The sequence below is a fragment of the Antedon bifida genome, chromosome 2 (assembly GCF_963402885.1).
Source record: "Antedon bifida chromosome 2, ecAntBifi1.1, whole genome shotgun sequence".
Taxonomy (NCBI): Eukaryota; Metazoa; Echinodermata; class Crinoidea; order Comatulida; family Antedonidae; genus Antedon; species Antedon bifida.
Window position 1 is genome coordinate 26,990,209 of NC_136227.1, and position 23,020 is coordinate 27,013,228.

General features: G+C 32.4%; 4 protein-coding genes across 4 annotated transcripts in view; 2 read left to right on the forward strand and 2 right to left on the reverse strand.

Moving 5' to 3' along the window:
• LOC144858840 (cilia- and flagella-associated protein 119-like) overlaps positions 1-23,020 on the forward strand; it is a 91,941-nt gene that overhangs the window by 13,688 nt on the left and 55,233 nt on the right. The window lies entirely within an intron of this gene.
• LOC144858824 (thrombospondin type-1 domain-containing protein 1-like) lies at positions 6,234-7,900 on the reverse strand. Its single transcript, XM_078714941.1, has 2 exons — positions 6,821-7,900; positions 6,234-6,545 (listed from the first exon to the last, which is right to left on the reverse strand). Exons 1-2 carry the CDS (start codon positions 6,918-6,920, stop codon positions 6,367-6,369), a joined length of 279 nt encoding a protein of 92 aa, XP_078571067.1. The 5' UTR covers positions 6,921-7,900; the 3' UTR covers positions 6,234-6,366.
• On the reverse strand, positions 8,047-13,707 carry LOC144858822 (mannan-binding lectin serine protease 1-like). The gene is made up of 8 exons (XM_078714939.1): positions 13,604-13,707; positions 12,831-13,053; positions 12,122-12,422; positions 11,494-11,687; positions 11,062-11,212; positions 9,845-10,524; positions 9,122-9,497; positions 8,047-8,450 (listed from the first exon to the last, which is right to left on the reverse strand). Exons 1-8 carry the CDS (start codon positions 13,624-13,626, stop codon positions 8,266-8,268), a joined length of 2,133 nt encoding a protein of 710 aa, XP_078571065.1. The 5' UTR covers positions 13,627-13,707; the 3' UTR covers positions 8,047-8,265.
• On the forward strand, positions 16,341-22,920 carry LOC144858823 (uncharacterized). Its single transcript, XM_078714940.1, has 4 exons — positions 16,341-16,448; positions 16,737-18,212; positions 21,491-21,682; positions 22,162-22,920. Exons 1-4 carry the CDS (start codon positions 16,397-16,399, stop codon positions 22,569-22,571), a joined length of 2,130 nt encoding a protein of 709 aa, XP_078571066.1. The 5' UTR covers positions 16,341-16,396; the 3' UTR covers positions 22,572-22,920.

A 23,020-nucleotide genomic window follows, 5' to 3' on the forward strand; every position in this document is an offset into this window, starting at 1 on the left:
TTTATTTCTATTAAATGAAACTAAATTCAACTTGATAATGTATTCCAAACAATAAATAAACCATGTTATGTTAAATAAATATTCACGGCTTCTTTAATATCTAGTAACAATTACTGTACTATAATTACATAAGCAACCTACATTGCATTGTTTTCTGTAGGAAAAGATACAAAGCATCGATTAACAAAAAATTAAAAAACCTCAATATATAAGGATTAGGCCTAATGAAACAATAACTCACCGCAAATATATTGGCTTGATAGAAGTTGTTGTTGATAATAATTAGGATACTTTACTTGACTTTTTGAACGAGCTTCTCTTTTTCCGCAGCAGAACGCAAGTGACACTACATATGTATTTAAATCCCGCGCCGTGTCGAATTTATTATTCTGAGCTCCGCCTGTGATTGGTTGCCGATGACTCAAGCAAGCTTTTTAAATGGCGACCGTTTCACCTCCACGAATACAATTATTTATTTTGAACGAATAATGTTTGCAGCTCTAAAACAAATTTCATAGTTTGATCATAAACCTATACTTTATAGATCCATGGTTTGATCAACCCAGTATTATTGTAGACTATTATTGTAGCCCTATTTAGCATGATTCCCTATTTAGCATTATTGCGCTTCATTTATGACTATCATATACAACCCTTTGTTAGTAGATTTTATATGTGAAACTTTAGTCTATACTCTATATGTAGCTCTTCACAAAATAATAACAATAATAACTTAAACCCAGGTTCTCAATTTCAGCTACAAAATCGATGAAACACAGAATTCCAATAGAAAATGCTTTTATTAATTATAACACAGAACTGCTTACTTTTAAAACTCAATACTAACTACACAGATCTGACTCATCTATCCAATTTCACAATATTCCTAGATAACACCATGGAGGAATTTTTCCTCCATGATAACACAGGCTATAAAACTTTCTTATTCCCCACCACAAAACCCACAAAATGGACCAGTTGTTATGGAAACCTAGATAAAGGAGGTACAGTCTTAATTAATTCAGAGTGTGGAATGTGTAAAATCAAACTAAGATATGATCATTGAGGATATACACGCTACTAGTAAATATGAACTTAAATACAATAAGATAATAATACTGCTTTTAGATTCCTAGAGCCTAATAATTGAATTTCTTTTTATTCGTAAATTTAAATTTATTTATTTATTGGATAGAACATCACATAAAGAGATTTTACCTTTAGATTTACTTGTACAAGTTAATAATGTTGACCATATACTTTATTCTGTAATTGTTGGTTTTAGACCAGTTACCCTGGAAATTAACGACCTTACATTCTTGTAATGTATGATCAAGTTACAGACATTAGCAATAAGCTAATCAACATGTTAACTATACATTATTCAACAGTATGTAAGGGCACTCATGGCCCAAGTACAAAAATAGAAAATAATAGGCCTACATAAAATTAAATTTAAGTAGCAGTAAAAGCATAATAATTAGTTCTCTTTTTATATGCGAAAAAGGCAAATTATACCAGGTTATTGATTACTTTTTTATTTTTGTTATTCATTAATAAAAATATAAACTTTTTTCATTTTTCAAAAAGGAGTGACTAATTTCTTTGTAGTTTGGACATACTCAAACAAAGTGATATTCATTTCAACCTCGTTACATTTGCAAACTTTTTATCTAAAGAACGGAATTAAATTTGATATGTGACATATGTGTCATACAAGTCACATTATAAGGTGAAATACAAAATATGAATGAATAAATGTAGCTATATAATATAAAAACACAGTTAAGCAGAAAAGTATGATAGTTGGTGAATAAAAATGTAATCAGAAGGAAAAAAAACAAACATATATATCGGTCAATACTGTTTTAAATGGTATTTTAAGATCTGTTCGCCAATGCGTTAATGTTGACCTATATCTTAAATTCCATCCTACAACAAGGTTGATTTATATAAGTTACCATGGTAATTAACGACGTAACCTCTTGTAATAGGATATAGTACAAGTTTCAGAGTAGAACTCGGGTTAAATATTATAATGACAATGTACTTCGGCCGTATACTTTTTAAATGTTAACATTCAAATTTTTAAATACAATACAATCGTTTGTGTTTAATAACGCTCTTTAATGAGTGTATGACTATGACTATGTTTTATTTTATAATTATACTTATTTTGAATACACAATTTAATGAAAAAGTAAAAATACACTGTAAGAACCAACGTTGGTTAAAGGAAATGAGCTACACTGATGACAAATTATGTAATTGTATTTATCCTAATTTAGATAAACAATTTTGCTTTATAGAATCTGATTGTTTATTGAGTGTAGATTTAAATACTTTGATCAATATTATTTCCTTCATTAGACATTAGATACATATAAGTAAATATGCAATGATATGTTGTTTCCTGTTGTTGTATTCATTAATGCGAATTGCCAAAGGCATGGGGGAATTACAATTAATTCCTTTAATCTTTGATCTGCTTTGATCTCACTCTCCCCTAATATACCAAAATGAACAATAATTGATCTCTTGATTAAGAGAATTTAATTAGCAGCCAACGTTGCACCAATGAAAATTACTGTCAAACCCAAGAAAATATCATAGGCGCGCCTACTTTTTTTAATTTGTATTCACTACACAAATGTTATAATGTAAAAGAAAAATACTAGTGTCAAGTTTTTTTTAAATTAACTTAGGCGCACTTTTAGTAAAAAAGTGTTGTAATTGTATTTTAGAACCATAGGCATCATATTTATGTCCAAATCATCTAAAATTCTAGTAAATTACTCAATTTTTATACTAAAGATAAATAAATACATATACAATTATTGTACCAAATTTGAACAAAATTGAAGTTGGTTAAGTATTTTTCCGCGATGGTTTTTGAATGATGTTTTTACAGTTTTATTTTTATCCAAATCATACTAAATTTCTATTACTAATAAAAATCTAACTTTCCGATATACTGTATTACAATTTTGGAATTAAATACTATTTTATGAGTGGAACACACTTACGATATTAAATATTAAATGTAATGTAATTATTAGTCATAAATTAGATATTATTTGACTTTTTTCCCCGTTATTTGAAACCTACGCGAAATAATATGAGAGGACGCTGTTTTACTGGTAATAGATATGGTTATTGTGTGTTCTATTCTTCCGCTCGAATATTCTTTAACCCCACAGACTACATCGCCCAGATAGCGAGATCCTAAATATTTTTGTATTCTTATACTATAGGAAAGGTGATTCCATTTTGCTAAAGGAACCTTTAGAAATACAATAGCTTTATTTATTTGCAGTTTATTCAACAAGAAACGGAAATTAAATATCTAAATAAATAAAGTATAGACATCATGAATTAAATTAATAAGTACTTTTAGTACGAGAAAATGTATTATCAATGGGCAAAATATGTAGCATTGATGCCATAAAAAATAAATTGACGAGTCTCGGTAAATATGTAGGCTAGCTGGTGGTTCAGTGTAGCGGAGGAAATTCACTTTAGCTGCGTATCTTTATTACCACTCCGCGAGAGAAGTTGGCCTAACGGGTAGGCCTAGGACTTGTAGTGTGTGGGCCTAGCAAGTCAAGCAGAGTGCCTCGGCCAACCTACGTTCCCTAGTAGGTAGAAGGTTAAGTTAGACCAGTCCATTTAGGCCTACTATAGCGGGAAAAGTTCTGGTGGTTCTACTTTTTTTATTTGTATTAAATGATTTATCAAATGGATATAGTATGTACATTATTCTATGGATTATGATGCGGATTATCAGGTAGCACATTCTTTCAAATGGATAGCATGGATTGGGTAGCACAATCAAATAAATAGCACATTGGGTAGCACATTATTTCCGGTAGCACATTATTTGAAATGGATAGCACATTGGGTAGCACAATCAAATGGATAGTAACTATTTATTCTATATGGATTATCATGCGGATTATCGGGTAGCACATTCTTTCAAATGAATAGCACATTATTTCAAATGGATAGCATGGATATGGGCAGCACAATCAAATTGAACACATTGGGTAACACATTGCATTAAATGGGAGCCTTGTGCAGTTATTCTATGCGGATCATTATCGGGTATAGCACATTAAAATTGGGAGGACATAACAATAATTTAGTATTAATTATCCGACTAACTTCATGATCTTTCAATAAATATATGCGTGTTATCTGAAAAAGGACATATCTTGCCAGATACAGAACAGCCGTTTCTTGTTGTTAGACATGAACCGTACAAGAGAATCGGGTGGAATTACCGTGTACCGTATCGGATTTTCCATGGACAGTTGCCCCTACTACATTCCGGCCAACGACCACAATAATATTGTCATATATACATTATAATTAGACAGAATGATAATTTGTGTTTATATGTTAATAATCAGTGATCAAAATAATGAATATAATTCACTTTTTTTAACTGCGATAACATTGAGCTACAGTACTGTACGTTGAAAATATAAAATAATTGTGACTGTATGTAATGAACCATTATTTTAAAACGACACCAGCCTTTAAATATTTTCATTATTTTTGAACGTTTTTAAATGTTATGTACGTCATCAAAACATAATATGTTACGTTACTAAATAACATAAACACTATGTGATGATAATATTATACATTTGCATTAGGCTACATCTAAAATTATCTGAACGTTTGTCTTGAACGTTTTATAAATGTTACATTGGTACGTTATCAAGACGTTAAAATGTTACATTATTAAATAACATAAAAACTAAGTTATTAAAAAACGTTTCTATAACATTATTATTACATCTTAAATTAACGTTAGTTTATAGTTTGTATTTTACGTTTGTATAACGTATTTCTGAACGTTTGTCTTGAACGTTGTATAAACGTTATATTGGTACGTTATCAAGAAGTCAAAATGTTACATTAATGAATCACATATAAACTACGTTATTATAATACGTTTTTATAACATTATTATTACATCTTAAATTAACGTTAGTTTATAGTTTGTATTTTACGTTTGTATAACGTATTTCTGAAAGTTTGTCTTGAACGTTGTATAAATGTTATATTGGTACGTTATCAAGACGTCAAAATGTTACATTATTGAATAACACATAAACTACGTTATTATAATACGTTTTTATAACATTATTATTACATCTTAAATTAACGTTAGTTTATAGTTTGTATTTTACGTTTGTATAACGTATTTCTGAAAGTTTGTCTTGAACGTTGTATAAATGTTATATTGGTACGTTATCAAGACGTCAAAATGTTACATTATTGAATAACACATAAACTACGTTATTATAATACGTTTTTATAACATTATTATTACATCTTAAATTAACGTTAGTTTATAGTTTGTATTTTGCGTTTGTATAACATATTTCTGAACGTTTGTCTTGAACGTTGTATAAATGTTATATTGGTACGTTATCAAGACGTCAACATATTACGTTAATGAATAACATATAAACTACGTTATTATAATACGTTTTTATAACATTATTATTACATCTTAAATTAACGTTAGTTTATAGTTTGTATTTTACGTTTGTATAAAGTATTTCTGAACGTTTGTCTTGAACGTTGTATAAATGTTATATTGGTACGTTATCAAGACGTCAAAATGTTACGTTATTGAATAACATATAAACTACGTTATTATAATACGTTTTTATAACATTATTATTACATCTTAAATTAACGTTAGTTTATAGTTTGTATTTTACGTTTGTATAACGTATTTCTGAACGTTTGTCTTGAACGTTGTATAAATGTTATATTGGTACGTTGTCAAGACGTCAAAATGTTACGTTATTGAATAACATAAAAACTACGTTATTATAATACGTTTTTATAACATTATTATTACATCTTAAATTAACGTTAGTTTATAGTTTGTATTTTACGTTTGTATAACGTATTTCTGAACGTTTGTCTTGAACGTTGTATAAATGTTATATTGGTACGTTGTCCAGACGTCAGAATGTTACGTAAATGAATAACATAAAAACTACGTTATTATAATACGTTTTTATAACATTATTATTACATCTTAAATTAACGTTATTTTATAGTTTGTATTTTACGTTTTTATAACGTATTTTTCAAACGTTAGGTCTGAACGTAATATAATTGTCACATGTAAACGTTATTAAAACGTTAATATGTTACGTTACTATACAACAATAATCAAACGTTTCTCAATTACGTAAATAAAACGTTGTGAAAACGTTTTTGTATTAACGTAATTTTATTCACATTATGTAACGTTTTAATGACGTTGTGACAATGTACTTTTGTAACGTTATTATCGGAAACCAAACTATAACGTTCGCGAATGTTGTCATAACGTTATGTGTTTGCTGGGTACATACTATGACAGTGTTGTACTTCTACGCACTCTTCTTTCATTTGCGTATATGTCGTTACGTTGTATACTGGTAAAGGATTGTAGCAATAGCGTGATCGTGAACGAATACCGACGCTGCATGTTTTAGAACACTGTGACCATTCAGACCATTCATCACACTCTTAAACAAAAATAAACAATAATGATAATTAATTATGGTAAAATGATGGATTGGCAAACGTTTCTATAGAAAAAATATTTCATCTGGTGCTGCTAAATTCAAATGATCTTATTATGAACCACTTTTTTAACAATCGCGTTATAGTAAAAAAAAAGCGATTCTCACTAAACGATTGAATGGCTCAATGCGTATTATTTGTATCATGTTTTCTAATGTTTATTGAAGATTCAACATACCAATATAAATGTTAATACAAGAAATAGAAAATTACCTACCTGTCGAAAGAAGTACGCCTAGTGCTACAAAGAAAACAATCAACACTAGTCCTATATAAATAATAAATATTTTATGGAAAGCATTTCTTCCAATCGCCATCTTTAATAGAACAAAATTGTCTTTGATATTTTTAATTAAAGTTTCGCAAATAACTGTTTACATACAATCCTGTAAATTTGCTTGATATGATGATAATGTTAACTATTTCCTTTGAACAATCATAGTGGATATAAAAACAATCAACATTGAAGTAATTCGAAACCCGAGTTTTTATTTGACTGAGAGTTGTTTCGTTGGTGAATATGATGCAACCTGAATTACGCCGTTAGATCTACTAAATGCATGTAATATACTCGTTTTCAATGTTTTTAATGATCTTGCGAACTGGTGAACAAAACGATGCGGAAATAACCGGTGGAGCTATGTTCTATCATTAGGTTATAAAAAAACACGATGTATTCTTGTTAAAATAAGGAAGTTTTACGTATATCCTGCCGATCCTTATTCCTGTTACCAGATAGTTGTAATGTAATAATGAAAGCTTGAAACGACAAGAGATGAAATCTGAGAATGAAAACCTCTACCGAGTATATATATTATACTTTAGTATCTATTTTCACTAACTCGTGGTATAACAGCACCTTTTGTTGAACGACTGTTCTATCTTGTATGTTTTACGTTTTTGTGAATAAATAAAGATTTTGATTGAGTCACAGTTTAGTTATGGAGTATGTCGGTCGGTCCACAACTTGCGTCGTTTTTTCAATTTGCGTTCGTTCAATCACCATTACGTCATGTATTTATTGTCCTATACTGTATTGTAATTAAGTATTTCTACTATTACATTGATTGTCTTGTCTATAATTAGATAGAGATGTGAATTATCACGAACTCATAAACATTTTTCATTATTAATTTTTTTAGATTATAATAGGCTTAATATTTTCTATTATGTGTTGTATTAGGCCACAGTATATTCGAATTTGCCAAAACCAGATTTTCTGAAAACTTTCCCGAAACCAGACTTTTTAAAGTCTAAAATGTTCCAAATTCTCTGTTTTACCAATAACAACACACAAACAAATTTTTGCCTATCCATGAGATCCGGTATTTGGATGTTCCTACATCTGTAGCAATTAATATGAAAGACTTTCCACATGTTAGTACAGGAATAAAACCAAAATAGATAATCACTAGAATATATGATAATAGAGGTTAGTTTCAATTAAATTGATTTAGTAGTTTTTAATCTAACTTTTACATACAAGTTCTAAAAAGCTATACTTCTTGTATTATAAGCATATTAAGTAGTAATATATTTTTCATTCTAGCAACTTGGTTACAGGCTTTCAATATTATTTTCAAGCAATGCAATTTCTTCAGTTTGTGTCCTCTCTTTCGTTAGCCCATCACGTTGGGTTTTCCTCTATGTTGTATAATCTATTTACCCTGCTTGTATAGTATTTCTTATCCAATCGACATAGTTTTCAACACGAGTGTAAACACCAAAGAAACCACGTTGGGCACAACCGTTGCCCCAGGATACAATTCCATGCACAAAATAAGCCAGGTCATGATTTCTGAACATCAAAGGCCCACCGCTATCTCCTTCACAAGCGTCTTTTCCTCCTACAGTATATTATAAAGTAAATAAATCCGTAATCATAATTTAATCGACATTGTCTATGTTTCTCTATTAAACTGACAACTTTCGTAGACGAAACGTCAAATAAAAGATAAAAGTTATCTTTCAATTGAACTTTCAACTCTACTTTTTCATAATGTGATGTCATAAAAGAATACAATTTTAAATAAACTTTTTAAAGCAAAAATGGTGGGAAAAACCAAATGAACAAGGCTCGTTTTTATGGCTACCCTTTAAAAATGTAAAAGAAAAAAATAATAACATGACAAAGTCTGGACAATACATAATAGAATACACATACAAGATTACAAAACATAATACAATAAGACAAGATTATATACACAAAGCCAAATATTGGTTAATGTTTATGATTATTTAGTATCACAGAAAATGTGATACTAATTTAGTAATAAACTAACACTAACAAACATTTATTATTGTACGTTGCTTTTTATAATCTGTCTACTTTCAGAAATAGCTTAAATCGTAGTTAATTACGGCCTAATGGAAAATTTGATTGAAATTGACAACTCGTCTGGGGTAGAAACTGAGTATGAATTAATGTGAGGCAATTTTATTTATCTAACTTATCTATTAGCCGTTATTTGGTACTGCATTTTGTTTGTACATATTGAGTTGTAAATAAAACTCATACCATCTCTTTCTCCTGCACACACCATGTTTTCAGTGATTTCAATTTCTTCGTCTATAACTTCTTCTAGTGGTCGGTACGCATCGTCACATTCTTTTCTTGAAACAAGAGGAACGTACACCTCTCGTAGGTAATTTGAAGTCGAATGATATTGAGAAAGTCTTCCCCATCCGATTACAATACCTTTTCGTGAGGGTGCATCAGCGTGGTCGATATTGGTTTTATTGTTATCGGTTGTGTTACTTTGTTCAGGGAGACAGATGGGACGTATTACACGGGAGAACTGAACAGATTGGTTTAGTTTAATAAGAGCAATGTCGGCATCATATGAAGCGTTGACATCGAATTGTGGATGAACTACAAACTTTTCTGGATGAGCCTAAGAAACAGAAAATAATTATAAAAACTTGTCTTGTGTTTGCCAAATCAGCCGATTCTGCTACTGTCAAGAGGTATCTATCTATAAGACTATTTACTCTATATAGCGTCCTCTGTAATATATGTACAGCATTTCTGCAGACAGCAACTATATAACTTACTATAGTTTTATAGATAGATACCTCTTGACAGTAGCAGAATCGGGTCGCCAAATTGACATTTATCAAAATAACGTTTCAAAGTACATTTATATTCTGTTCCTTCTTGGTGGCTAGTAGATTCAAATGTCATTATTTTGAAAGTTATATCATGGATGAAATGCTGTACCATTGATGAAGATCTGCTTACCTCTATTCTGTTATCGTCTGGTTGACTTGACAGTTGAGCCGATCCAAGATAGATATCAACTGAAGTGATTGGGAGTACCGATCTACCGAATTGTTTTTTAGTATCGTTTAGACAATGTGCGGCTGTCATTATCCACTGTTCGTTTATTAGAATTCCTCCACAAATGCTCTCCGAATATTGATATTTATATCTTCTAATTCTCAGTAAGGCCTGCCATGGCCATGATCCTGGGACTGCTGCTCTTCCTCCATAAATACGACCTATTTGACCATTTTCACGTGGTCGAGGGTTCGGGGGAACATCAGCTTCACCACAAATGGGTTCACAAACTGGTTCTTCAGGACGCCACACACCTTTAGCAGTACAGACTCGACTACTTTCACTTTCTAAAGTCAAATCATAATACGTGTCACATTCATACAACACGTTGTTTCCGAAAGTGAAGTTGTTGTTACGACTTCTCCATGTACCATGAGGAATGAGCGCTGGTCTGCTGCATTCGACAATTTGGCATTCTGTTACTTCACCTGACCAGCTGCCATCGGCTCTACATGACCTTGCTTCTGATCCTCTCAGAATATAGCCTTCGTTGCATTTAAATGTAACGGTAGATGGGTATGTAAAATCGTCACCGATCAGTACTCCGTAGCTGGGTGCCGTTATATCAACACATGGTTTGCCTGTGAATGGAAGAACCTATGATTATGACATTTTATTATGGTCGTACGTTTTCTGTTCCAGAATTTACGGTGTCTGAACACTGCAATTTTGTTAGATAGGCCTACTTTATACTAAATGGTTTAAACCAATACTCTATGAGAACTACAATATGACATGTAATATCTATCACTATAGAAGCCCGTAACTACCCTGCATAGATTTGTTATGAAGGGTTTCTCGAACGTGGAATTCGAAAGTAGAGCCTTTAATGGACCAAGCAATTAATAAAAGTTAAACATATAATTTGAAATTCACTCAGGCGGACTCAGTGGAAGACGTGGTGAGTGAGAGGGTCTCCATCACACCATGATTTGGTGTTCGAACCCGCTGAAAGCAACTCATTAGATACGGACCTGCAATAGTCCATTGACTGTAGTCTAGTATAATACTTTCGTACTTAATGTTAAAAATTAGACCTTTCGATTACTACATCTGAAAAATGACAATTGTTTAGAGTATGACAATATCATTTGTTAACACATTAAATTTATATTCACCTGTAGTACTATAAATAGCCTTAAATCCCCGCCCTGATAATAGACCATCAGAATGCATCGATAATCTGAGAACATTGTCTGTAGTAGTAATGTTAGGTGGAATCTCAGATCCACAGAAAGGACCAACAACGTTGCCACCACCATTTTCAATCTGTAAAAAATGATAAAGGGTGATAGGCATGTTAGACCAATACGGTGTGTAATGTAGACGGCCCGTTTGAATGTAAATAGAAAGCATCGAAGACAGATCTCAGCAGTTTTATTTATTGTTAGCTTAAAACAGCACAAACTATTACACAAAAACATACATGTTTCGGTAGACATTCAACCTTTGTCAGTGAGTGAACTTAGTAGTTACTTGTACAGTATACAAATAATGAATGATAATAATGAGTGCAATGGTACAAATAATTTCATGAATAAATAACCTACCTCCAAAAAGTCATATGGGCACTCAACGTCGGGATGGTCTTCTAACTGAAAGTCTATGAAATTCAAATTGATGACGTAACCTTGATCCACGTTGATTGTCCAATCACAATCAAGTTGTCGAGGGTATTTTATGGGATAATCAGGGGAACTGACTTCACCCTCAATGGAATACAACCTGTTTCCTGAACATTCCACTGTTATAAAAAAGAAATTAAGCATTTTTTAAATATGTGAGGTTTTTAATCTCTTTCGCTCTGGTCCATTTTTTTGGCTAAAAATGTAGCTATTGTATGTATGTAGCCCAGTTAATTAGTTGCAACAGCCAATAAGAAAGCAGAAAATTGTGGTTTTGTTTATGTCGTATATGTTTTACACGTGGTATTATTACGAGCGCCTACAAAATGGGTTTTTCTTTCTGAGAGATCGCGGGATATTGAACAAATGCCCACCGCAATTTCCTGTTCTATGTTATTGATTCACACAAAAGTTCTGAGCGTTTCAATGGCTATTATAATAGGACAAATGTTTAAATTCTTACATATCGGGTACAGTTTTGTAAAACACCCTCTCCCAACCAGTTCTAGATTAATACGATATATTCCTCTCCATATCAATAACCAATTACTACCTGTGCATGATGATAAGTCCGAGTGCAACTCGTATCCCCGGCGACAGGAACAATAAAATCCTCCAAAGTAGTTGCGACAGTAATGATCACATCCGCCATTGTTTTCTTGGCATTCATCAATATCCTTCGTAATATAGTGCGCATAAAAACCATAGAAATTGAGCTCATTCGAAAAATCTGAGTGATATTCGACTGTAAGTTGGTTGTCCAATGACGTGTATATGATGTCACCTGGTGTACTGCGAGCACCGATATTGTCTCCTCCACAAAGGTTCGCCAGTTCGTTGCCATTAGACGAAATCTGAAATCAATTTGTGTGAATAGCGTGATGGTTTGTGGTATTAAAAGCATAAGTGGTGACCTGTTTTTTCACTATCGTCACGTCACCGTTTAATATCATTAACTTCAGCATGGTTCCCACTAGGACGTAGCGCAAGGACGTACCGTAAGTGATGATAGAACTGACAGTCGCTTGTCATCGGTGCGCTGCGTTCTAGTGGGAACCAAGCTTAGTGTCGTCCAAATTACCATCAATACACATAGCTTTACTTTTTTGTGAGGTCATACAACTTTTATGATTTTTTTATTATATTTTGTGTGATTAACACTAATTAAAACATGAATAATAACAAGCTGTTTTATTGAAATTGTGTTTCTTGATAAAAATGTATTCGTTTGAGTTTGTTTCCTTTACGTTTTCTTTACTTACCTTAACGTAATCATATGCACAATTATTAGAGTACTCAAGATCAAAGTCTTGGAAGGTTAGTTCTATTCTTAAACCACGCTGGACCGTGATATTCCACACTTTATCGGTGTTATCAGTGTAGGCGTCTGGGTAATTCGGATTGGATAGCTGACCAAACAATCCCCCAGAATTAATAATTTCGGTAGCTCCGACCAAATTCAGGGATAGAAACAACGCCAGGGTTCTAGAATATAAATATATGATTCGCCGTTTAGTTTAAAATTGTCGAAGTTTGATGTCAGAAATACATTGATGATCACCTTCATCATTTGATCAGAAATACATTGATGATCACCTTCATCATTTGATCAGAAATATATTGATGATCACCTTCATTAATTGATCAAAAATACATTATGATCACCTTCATTATTTGATCAAAAAATATATTGATGTTCACCTTCATCATTTGATCAAAAAATACATTGATGTTCACCTTCATCATTTGATCAAAAATACATTATGATCACCTTCATCATTTGATCAGAAATACATTTTTGATCACCTTCATCATATGATCAGACATACATTGATGATCACCTTCATCATTTGATCAAAAATACATTATGATCACCTTCATCATTTGATGAGAAATACATTGATGATCACCTTCATCTTTGATCAGAAATGTATTGAGCATCTTTATCATTTGACCAAAACGAGATTTTCTCACTAGGCTTTTCGCAAAATTATGTTAAAAAATAAACAAATAAATGTTGAATAATAATGCTTACCGTATCATTGTAAAGATCTTCATTTTCCACCTATGAAAATCACAAGAGAACTGTAGATCGACCAACAAGGAATAAGTGTTACTATTCTTAACAATTGACTGTTCCTATCGAAACATAATTTAAAATGAGACTTTCCTTTCAGTGTATACAGGAATACATCCGTGATTGTATTTAATATTTCCGTTTTTGTTTCCTTAATGTGTTCGGGTACATAGTCCAAGAAAAAGAATAATAATAAATAAAACACAGCTGTTTCAAACATACGAATTAAGCCAATTTACACAGACGACTGCAGTAGTAGAACTATACCAATTATATTGGGTTAGTAATGATAGACTTGAAAAAGGCTTTTGATACAGTAAATCACAGTATTCTTATCAATAAACTAAGATCTTTCAATTTTCATTCAAATGTTATTCAGTGGTTTGAAAACTACCTGCATAATCGTGTACATATAACCAATGTAAATGGTGATTTTTCTGATGAAAGTCCCAGTATATGTGGAGTTCCTCAGGGGTCCATCCTAGGACCATTAATGTTTCTCCTTTATGTTAATAACTTGCCTAATGCTGTAAATAAATGCTCTGTTTCTATGTATGCTGATGACATTTCCATATACTATACACTTCCAATAATATTAATAACCTTACTGAAACAATAAATTCTGACTTATTGTGTCTTAAAAGATGGCTCATATGCAACAAACTTAGCCTAAATGTTAAAAAACTGAATGGAACGAGACAGAGGTTAAGTAAACTATCTGACTTACAAGTCAACATTAACATAGATGGAGAACCAATCTCTCGTGTAAATAAATGTAAACACCTTGGTGTGATATTAGATAATAATCTTTCTTGATATTTCCAAAAGAAATTCAATGCAAACTATACAAATCACTTATGGCTCATCTTGAGTATTGCCATGTTGTTTGGGGACGTTCAAATATAACTCAAAGTAAAACACTACAAGTTCTTCAAAATCGCGCAGCAAAAGTTATTACAAACAAATCCCCAACCGACTCTAGTACTCAAGCTCTACAAAGTCTAAATTGGATGAACTTAGATGAAAGATTATATATAAATGAAGCTATTGTTATGTTTAAGATTAACAACCTTGCACCTCCATATTTATTAAATAAGTTCAATATCAAAAACAATTACTATAATATTAGAACTAAGCCAAATTTAATAATAATAATAATAATACCACATTTATATAGCGCCCTTTTCATGAGTAATCATGCTCAAATAGTACCAAAACCAAAAACAAACTACAAAAAACGTAGCTTATCATATAGAGGTGCCAAGGTTTGGAATGAGCTACATGAAGATATTAAAAATGTGAACTCTGTCTCTCTTTTTTAAGAAACTGTTAACTGCTAATTTCATGTAGCTTTATTTAAATGTAGTGTATTATTTAATTTTATAGTTAGTAAGTGTATCCTTGTTTCATTTTATTTCATTGTAATTGTTTTATTATCTGCTTTTGTTTTTTGCTTCTGTAATTGTTTTATTATTTGATTTGATATCTGCTTTTTACATGTTTTATTGTTAGTGTTTTCCTTTGAGCAGGGTCTTACTGAAAAACAACTTTTAGTTGAGTTAAGTATCCGTGATTAAACAAAGCTTATTATTATATTATTATTATTTATTAATTATTTCAAATCTGAGACGTCACTCAATTCTATACTGTGGTCCCAAATTATGGCACTCACTACCTTTCTCTCTCGTTAACACACCATCAATTACTAGTTTCAAACTAAATCTTAAACAAGCACTGATCACTGCATATGACGAATAATTCATAAATAATTAAAATGCTGGTAAATCTTTCTTTACTAATGGTTTTTTTAATGTCTTTTTATGAGCTCGACTGATTTAAGTCCTTGTCTGTCCGGTGTTTGGCTTTTTTCTTTTTGGGGTTTCTCTTTTCACTTTATTATTTTTATTAATTTTGTTTTTGTTTTTTCATATTGGTATATATGGTTTTTCATTTGTCCCAACCAGTGTTATTTTGTTTGTTACTGCATGGGAGTTTAGGCTTAAAGTTTATTTGTTTGTAACAAAAAAATTATCTAGGCTTCCTTCGACACATGCTTTTTACTATGTAACATCTTGTATTTTTTTGTATGTGTAGAGAATTGTTTAATAAACGAAACGAAACGAATAGATAAGCTGTAAGCAGAAAATAAAAATATAGATTCTATGTTATTTCCGCTGAGCGGACGGCGGGTGGGCGGAAACCAGCTCAGGTTAGATACAGATTATACGTGAGAAAGCTACGCTACCGCTCGTCTATAAATTGCCCTTCACGACCCTTAATAAAAAATATAGGCAGGTTGTCTTTATATGGTAAAGCCTAATGCAACACAAAGGGTCAACAGTATTTTATTTTTTTTATTTTTAGTGTATGTCTTTAGGCAATGTGGCCAAGGATTACCAATAGTAAATTAATCAGATAGGTTGTAATCCCCCTGATATTATCAGTTAACAGGAGGCGTATATGATATTACCAGAATATAATCAATAAGAAAGTTTAATGGGTCGTTGTTAAGAATAGATTATAGAAATCACAGGTGTATTATGCTGTCAAGGATCAGTGCGTCTAACTTCACTACGAATTGCGCGCTTAGAATTTTGCGCGTAATTTAGAATTCAGGGTATCGCCAAAGTTTTAAAAGCAATTTAAACAAAAAATAGGTCACACGAGTTTATTAAAAAGAAAGTCGTTTAAAATAAGTAAAATTATTATTAGTTGGCCTCAGAGGCTAGGCATCTCCGTCCACGTGCAAATATGAACGTTTACCGTTTAATATTGTATGTCTTTTTATCTGCTTATGTTGGTGGTAAGTTTGTTATTTTGTTTATGTGCTATGGCCTAGCTAGGTCTACCTAGGGTCTAGCGCCCAAGGCCTAGGTATGCTTATTCTTTCTAATAGAAAGGCATCTAGCCCGTGTGCTTAGTCTACGTCATCTCCATCATGGTCTAAGTGGTTCACAGTGTATATGCCCTACAGTAATTATTAGTATCTTGGCCTCATCACATCTTTTATAACATTCATTGTGGATGGTAAACATTATGCTTTTAGTCGTTCAATTCATCAATTAGTTTATCAATTATTTTATTTTAATAGGAAGCTTGGAGTATGGCCTAGGCCTAAATGGAAAAGATAAAATAAATCGAAAATCTTCTCTGCAAACACTAGATTTATTGGAAAAAATAAAAGAACAATTGAGTAGCATAGTCGAATATAACGAATTAGAAAGTTTTAATGACGTTCTTGACAACATTGCAGTTGCTGATCATGACTACAAAGTTAAAGAGATGGAAGAAAGTCTCTTGTTGGTTGCAAATCTAAGCAATGTTGGAAAAAGTACAAGTTTTAAAACAAGAGTAACGCCACTACCATCGTCATTTCGCCTAACAACAGAAACAGTGCCCGTCTATATGTCAACAGCCGCCAATAATATGCAAACAACTGATGGTTATTACGCAGACCGAAGTGAAACAGATGAAGTGTATAGGCCTACATATACACCATCAACAAATAATACAAGTAGTACATCGGTGAATCTTATAACGGAAGTATTGCATTCTTTAATTACGAAGAACTACATTTACATTACAGACGCAGAACTAAATCTATTGAATGAATTGTTACAAAAAATTACAGTAAGCGAAGAAAAATTTCGTACAAATAACTTTGAATTGATTGCCGAAATCGTTCATACAATAGTATCTTTAAAAAACAAGGATAACTTTGCAAGAAACGATGAAGCTGAAACAACAAATTTACAAAACATTGAATCGCTAACGAATATTCTAAGATTTCTTTATCAAAGCAATGTTAAGTTCTCGAAAGGAGAAATCGATCGACTGAAATGGCTGATTAAGGACATTGACGATAGTTTTGACACGTTTGAAGTGTTTTCAAATATTAAAGACTTAGAAAATGCAATGAATCTTACAAATAATAGTAAGCCTACTTTCAAAGAAGTTTCACAACCACAAGACTATAAAAAACAAGTTAAGTCAATATTTACTCCGGCTGTAGGCCTAACAAAATCAGCACAGGAAGCAGAAAATACACAAGTTGAAACCTCAAAAGACAATCTAAGCATACAGACAACTAGGGAAGGATATACTAACAAGCACATTTTGGAAAATAACGCAGTGGATGCCTTGCAAAGTCACTCAAAGACATCTATTGATAAAAGTTTACTTGACTTGTTGTATTCTTCAAACATTCAAAATGAAGATTTTGTGAAATTAGATTTGGACATATTTCTTGCGAAAAACTTTAACATATCCGCATCAGATAAGGATGTTAGATGGCTAATTAATAACATGAAGACTGTTTTAAATTTTAATAACGATGTAATGAATCTTACAAGTAATAATACTGTCAAAGAAGGTTCTCATTTACCAAATTATCAAATACAAGTTAAGACAACATTTACTCCTGTTGCGACAAAATATACACAAGTACTGACAAAATCAGAAGAAAATACACAAAAGGAAAATCCAAACATACAAACAACTACGGAACATCCAGTTTTGGAAAATAAGACAGTGGATACTTTGCAGCCTAATCCAAAGATACCTAATGGTAAGAATTTACTTGACATATTTCCCTCTTCAAACTTCACAAATGAAGATTTTGTGAAATTAGATCTAGACATATTTTTGGCTAACATCTTTAACATATCTGTATCAAAAGACGATATCATGTGGCTAATTGGCAATATGACGACTGTTTTAAATGTTACTCACGATGTAAAGAATCTTGGAAATATCGCAGACGTTTCTCATTTAAATGACTACCAAACAAAAGCTAGGTCACAATTTAAACCAGAAGCAACAAAACCAGCAGACGCAAAGGGACTGACAGAATCATCAGAAAATGCACAAGTTGACATATTAAATAACAATCCATTCATTCGAACAACTACGGAACGATCTGAAAAAGAAATCTTGAAGAACAACACGGTGAATATTGTGCAAGCACACCGGGTGATAACTGATGAGAGCTTACTCGACATCAATCATTCACAAGACCATCGAGCCAAGTCAACATTTACTGCGCCTACGAATGCAGCAAAATCCGACACACGAACAATGCCAGAAGAAGATTATAATGGTGTAATGTCAAAGGCAGAGCTAACTACGGACCAATATGAAAAGGGCCGTTTGAAGAATAACACAGTGGACGGTAACACATTACACAACTTTATTCATAATTCAAATTTAAAACATAAAGAATCTGCGAAATTAGGTCTTGATATATTTTTTGCTAAAAACTTTAACATTTCCATATCAAGAGATGATATTATGTCGCTTATTTATAACATAACGACTAATGTTAATAACGATGCATTTGATCTAGCGGATTATGAAAATCTTTATGAACTTTTTTTAAAAGACTATCAAACATCTACGTCATTATCAACTACGAAAGCAACTAAACCTGACACGCTTGATATACTAAGAACACCAGGAGAAAATCTTGATGAACTTTCTTTAAAAGAACATCAAACATCTACGCCAATATCAACTACGAAAGCAACTAAACCTGACACGCTTAAAAGACTGAGAACACCAGGAGAAAATGTTGATGAACTTTCTTTAAAAGACTATCAAACATCTACGTCATCATCAACTACGAAAGCAACTAAACCTGACACGCTTGAAAGACTGAGAACACCAGGAGAAAATGTTGAAGAACTTTCTTTAAAAGACTATCAAACATCTACGACAATATCAACTACGAAAGCAACTAAACCAGACACGCTGGAGAGACTGAGAACACCAGGAGAACATCTTGATGAACTTTCTTTAAAAGACTATAAAACATCTATCTCAATATCAACTACGGAAGCAACTAAACCAGAAACGCTGGAGAGACAGAGAACATTAGAAGAAATTCTTGATGAACTTTTTTTAAAAGACTATAGAACATCTATCTCAATATCTACTACGGAATCAATTAAACCAGACACGCTTGAAAGACTGAGAACACCAGGAGAAAATGTTGATGAACTTTCTTTAAAAGACTATCAAACATTTACGTCAATATCAACTACGAAAGCAACTAAACCTGACACACTGGAGAGACTGAGAACACCAGGAGAAAATGTTGAAGAACTTTCTTTAAAAGACTATCAAACATATACGTCAATATCAACTACGAAAGCAACTAAACCTGACACGCTTGAAAGACTGAGAACACCAGGAGAAAATGTTGATGAACTTTCTTTAAAAGAACATCAAACATCTACGTCAATATCAACTACGAAAGCAACTAAACCTGACACGCTTGAAAGACTGAGAACACCAGGAGAAAATGTTGATGAACTTTCTTTAAAAGACTATCAAACATCTATCTCAATATCTACTACGGAAGCAACTAAACCAGACACGCTGGAGAGAATGAGAACACCAGGAGAACATCTTGATGAACTTTCTTTAAAAGACTATAAAACATCTATCTCAATATCAACTACGGAAGCAACTAAACCAGACACGCTGAAGAGACAGAGAACACTAGGAGAAATTCTTGATGAACTTTTTTTAAAAGACTATAGAACATCTATCTCAATATCTACTACGGAATCAACTAAACCAGACACGCTGGAGAGACTGAGAACACCAGGAAAAAATCTTGATGAACTTTCTTTAAAAGAATATCAAACATCCACGCCAATATCAACTTGGGAAGCAACTAAACCAGACACACTGGAGAGACTGAGAACACCGGGAGAAAATCGTCAAGTTCTAACTCCAACAGTCAATCTAAATGGACAGGCACTTATTCAACAATTTAAAACGAACCCTTTGGAGAATTACACAGTGAATACAATGCAGACTAACGCAGAGATACTAAATAGTTTTCTCAATATTATTAATTCTTCAAAAACAAAAAATAGACATGTTGCCAATTTAGATCTTGATTTATTTTTGGCTAAAAACTTTAGCATGGCCGCATCAGGAGAAAAAGTAAGGAATCTAATTGATACCTTAACAAATGTTTTAAATGTTACTAAACATGGTCGATCAAAAGAAGTTAGTGATCATACAAAAACAAAACTGACAATAAAAGAATTTACAGCAGTGACCACGAATGAAGTGCAATTACAGTCCGATAACCTAAATGCTGAAGAAAACGACAGCTTGCCTTACAAAATAACAGCCTCGAAAACTACACAGAGTTCCGGGTTATCAGATGTGTCATCACCGATACTGGCAAACGTAGCTAGTAACAACACATTCGATACAATGAAAACTCGACTGGATTATAATATGGGAGGTTCAGACGATCGTTTAGCGACACATAGTGACGTGCTGACAACGGGTAACATTTCATAGTTCATAATAGCAAGTCTCATTTTATAGATGTATATATGGACCAACAACGAATCCACTTAAAACTAAATTCACTTCTCCTTCCTTCCGAAATAAAAGCTCGACATTTACCTAAATTATAGGACCTTCCTGTAATGTAGAATTTATATTTAAAAATATAGAAAATATTCTCTGTGATACTAGGCATAATTCAGAAGAACAAGACGTTAATGAAGACAGCATGCTTACATTTCTAACTCGGTTAGGTTTTTCAGTATCTTTGCAAAGAATCCATTAAGCCACGCAGCTGCAGCTGGAGAGATGATGAATACGTTTGCAAAAGCGTACAATAGGTATTTGCGACGACCTTTGTCTTGATGAGACTAGTTGTAAGCATGCATAAACATTTGGGACGTGCATCCTTACTCGAATCCTCTCGACACAGTTCTAGTTTAGACAACAATCAACAAAACGAAAGCTCCCTATGGCAGATTAGTGACAGATCGTATTATTTCTTGATAATTGACGCTTCTTATTTCTTCTTAGAGCCAATGTTTACGACGAAAACTCCTTACAAATGGTCTGAATGGGGAAGCTGGCAGGCATGCTCGGTGACTTGTGGTAAAGGTATCAAAGTTGCAACCAGAGAATGTAAACTTTACATTGAGTCGCTTGAAGTTAAATCAAACCTGTGCAAAGGCAATGAATCGAAAGTTGACGAGTGCGTGCAGTCGTATTGTAAGTTTGTAGCTTTCTAATACGTCATCAACATTTTTCACATCGACTATCGTTTTTGCATATGTGACGCTTCACCTGCACTCAATCCCAGTATAGCTTCGGTATGAGCTGCAAAACGATCAAAGCGTCTGTATTAAATTTTACACTACCAAACTAGTTTAACAAAAACATGTGATATACCCAAATATGGTAGTGATATCACCAAATATGGTAATTATATGACATCATCATGTTCATATATGGGCACATCACATAAAGTTTGACACATAAAGTTTGATGTGTAGACAGAGCTTTACAGCATGCACTTTAGTTCAATATTTTTCTAAAAATATAGTTTTAAACAGTTTAAATTATAGCAGCGGAAATATAATACTTTATAGTAAACTTGAATGAGAAATAGAATATTTTGTTTTCATTTTATCATGTTTATTCTTAGTGAACCACCAAATAATATTGTTTTAAACCAATTTCTTCTACAGGTCCTTTGTCGAAAGATCATCAAACCACAGCGAGTTATGAATTCTTTAATTCTACAAATACAACTGATTGGATAATCAATGAGATGAAGAAAGAGAAACGAGAAATCCAGGTTGTAGACGTAATAATTACCATTGTAGTAGTATTCATTGCGATGCTCATTATATTTGTTACCATTCGGATCCGATCTATAATGATGATAGACGCTAAGTCCGACATAGAAATATCTCGAATTATCAAGTTCAGTGGAAAACCAAAAGGTCTCATCAAGAAACACGCGCAGTGGTTGAAGGAGTTTGGAACGTCCATGAAAAGTAAGAAGCATCCACAAACCGATACAACAACGAAAAACACCAACATTGACCAGTTTCTTGAAGAACTAGATGAAGTTGAAATTGACTGCAGTGACTAGCTTTTATAGTTGTAGTTACTCATACTACTTTTTTTTAAACCGAACGTTGTTTATAACCCATATCAAAACAATCATTATTGATTTTAGACCTAGGCTTTTACAAATAAATCCATAGCTGGGGTGGTGTTTAAATATGATTTGTTTTGCTCATCACATTTCTTTATTTGTATTTATTATTTAAGAAAATGCATTTCATTGGAAAGAATTTCAATAACTAATCTTCGCCCATCATTACGCCTTCGATAATGTTAACACTATCGGTACACCATGCTGTTTATGACAGGACTTATTTCAAAATAATCGCATTTTACCCACAATAACTGCACTGCGAAACAGATATGCGACATTATTTGTAGCGTGGTATATTGAATGCACTGAACATACCATAAAACTTATATATATATATATATATATATATACACTGTCGTATCTCGAACATTGTTCCCACC

Coding starts and splice junctions, on each gene's coding strand:
- LOC144858824 (XM_078714941.1), bottom strand. CDS start 6,920: ATGGCGATTGGAAGAAATGCTTTCCATAAAATATTTATTATTTATATA. Junction 6,546..6,820: donor AGGCGTACTTCTTTCGACAG/GTAGGTAATTTT, acceptor TTTTTGTTTAAG/AGTGTGATGAATGGTCTGAA.
- LOC144858822 (XM_078714939.1), bottom strand. CDS start 13,626: ATGAAGATCTTTACAATGATACG. Junction 12,423..12,830: donor GTGCATATGATTACGTTAAG/GTAAGTAAAGAA, acceptor AATTGATTTCAG/ATTTCGTCTAATGGCAACGA. Junction 10,525..11,061: donor GGCTATTTATAGTACTACAG/GTGAATATAAAT, acceptor TTCCATTCACAG/GCAAACCATGTGTTGATATA.
- LOC144858823 (XM_078714940.1), top strand. CDS start 16,397: ATGAACGTTTACCGTTTAATATTGTATGTCTTTTTATCTGCTTATGTT. Junction 16,449..16,736: donor TTTATCTGCTTATGTTGGTG/GTAAGTTTGTTA, acceptor TTATTTTAATAG/GAAGCTTGGAGTATGGCCTA. Junction 21,683..22,161: donor CGAGTGCGTGCAGTCGTATT/GTAAGTTTGTAG, acceptor TTTCTTCTACAG/GTCCTTTGTCGAAAGATCAT.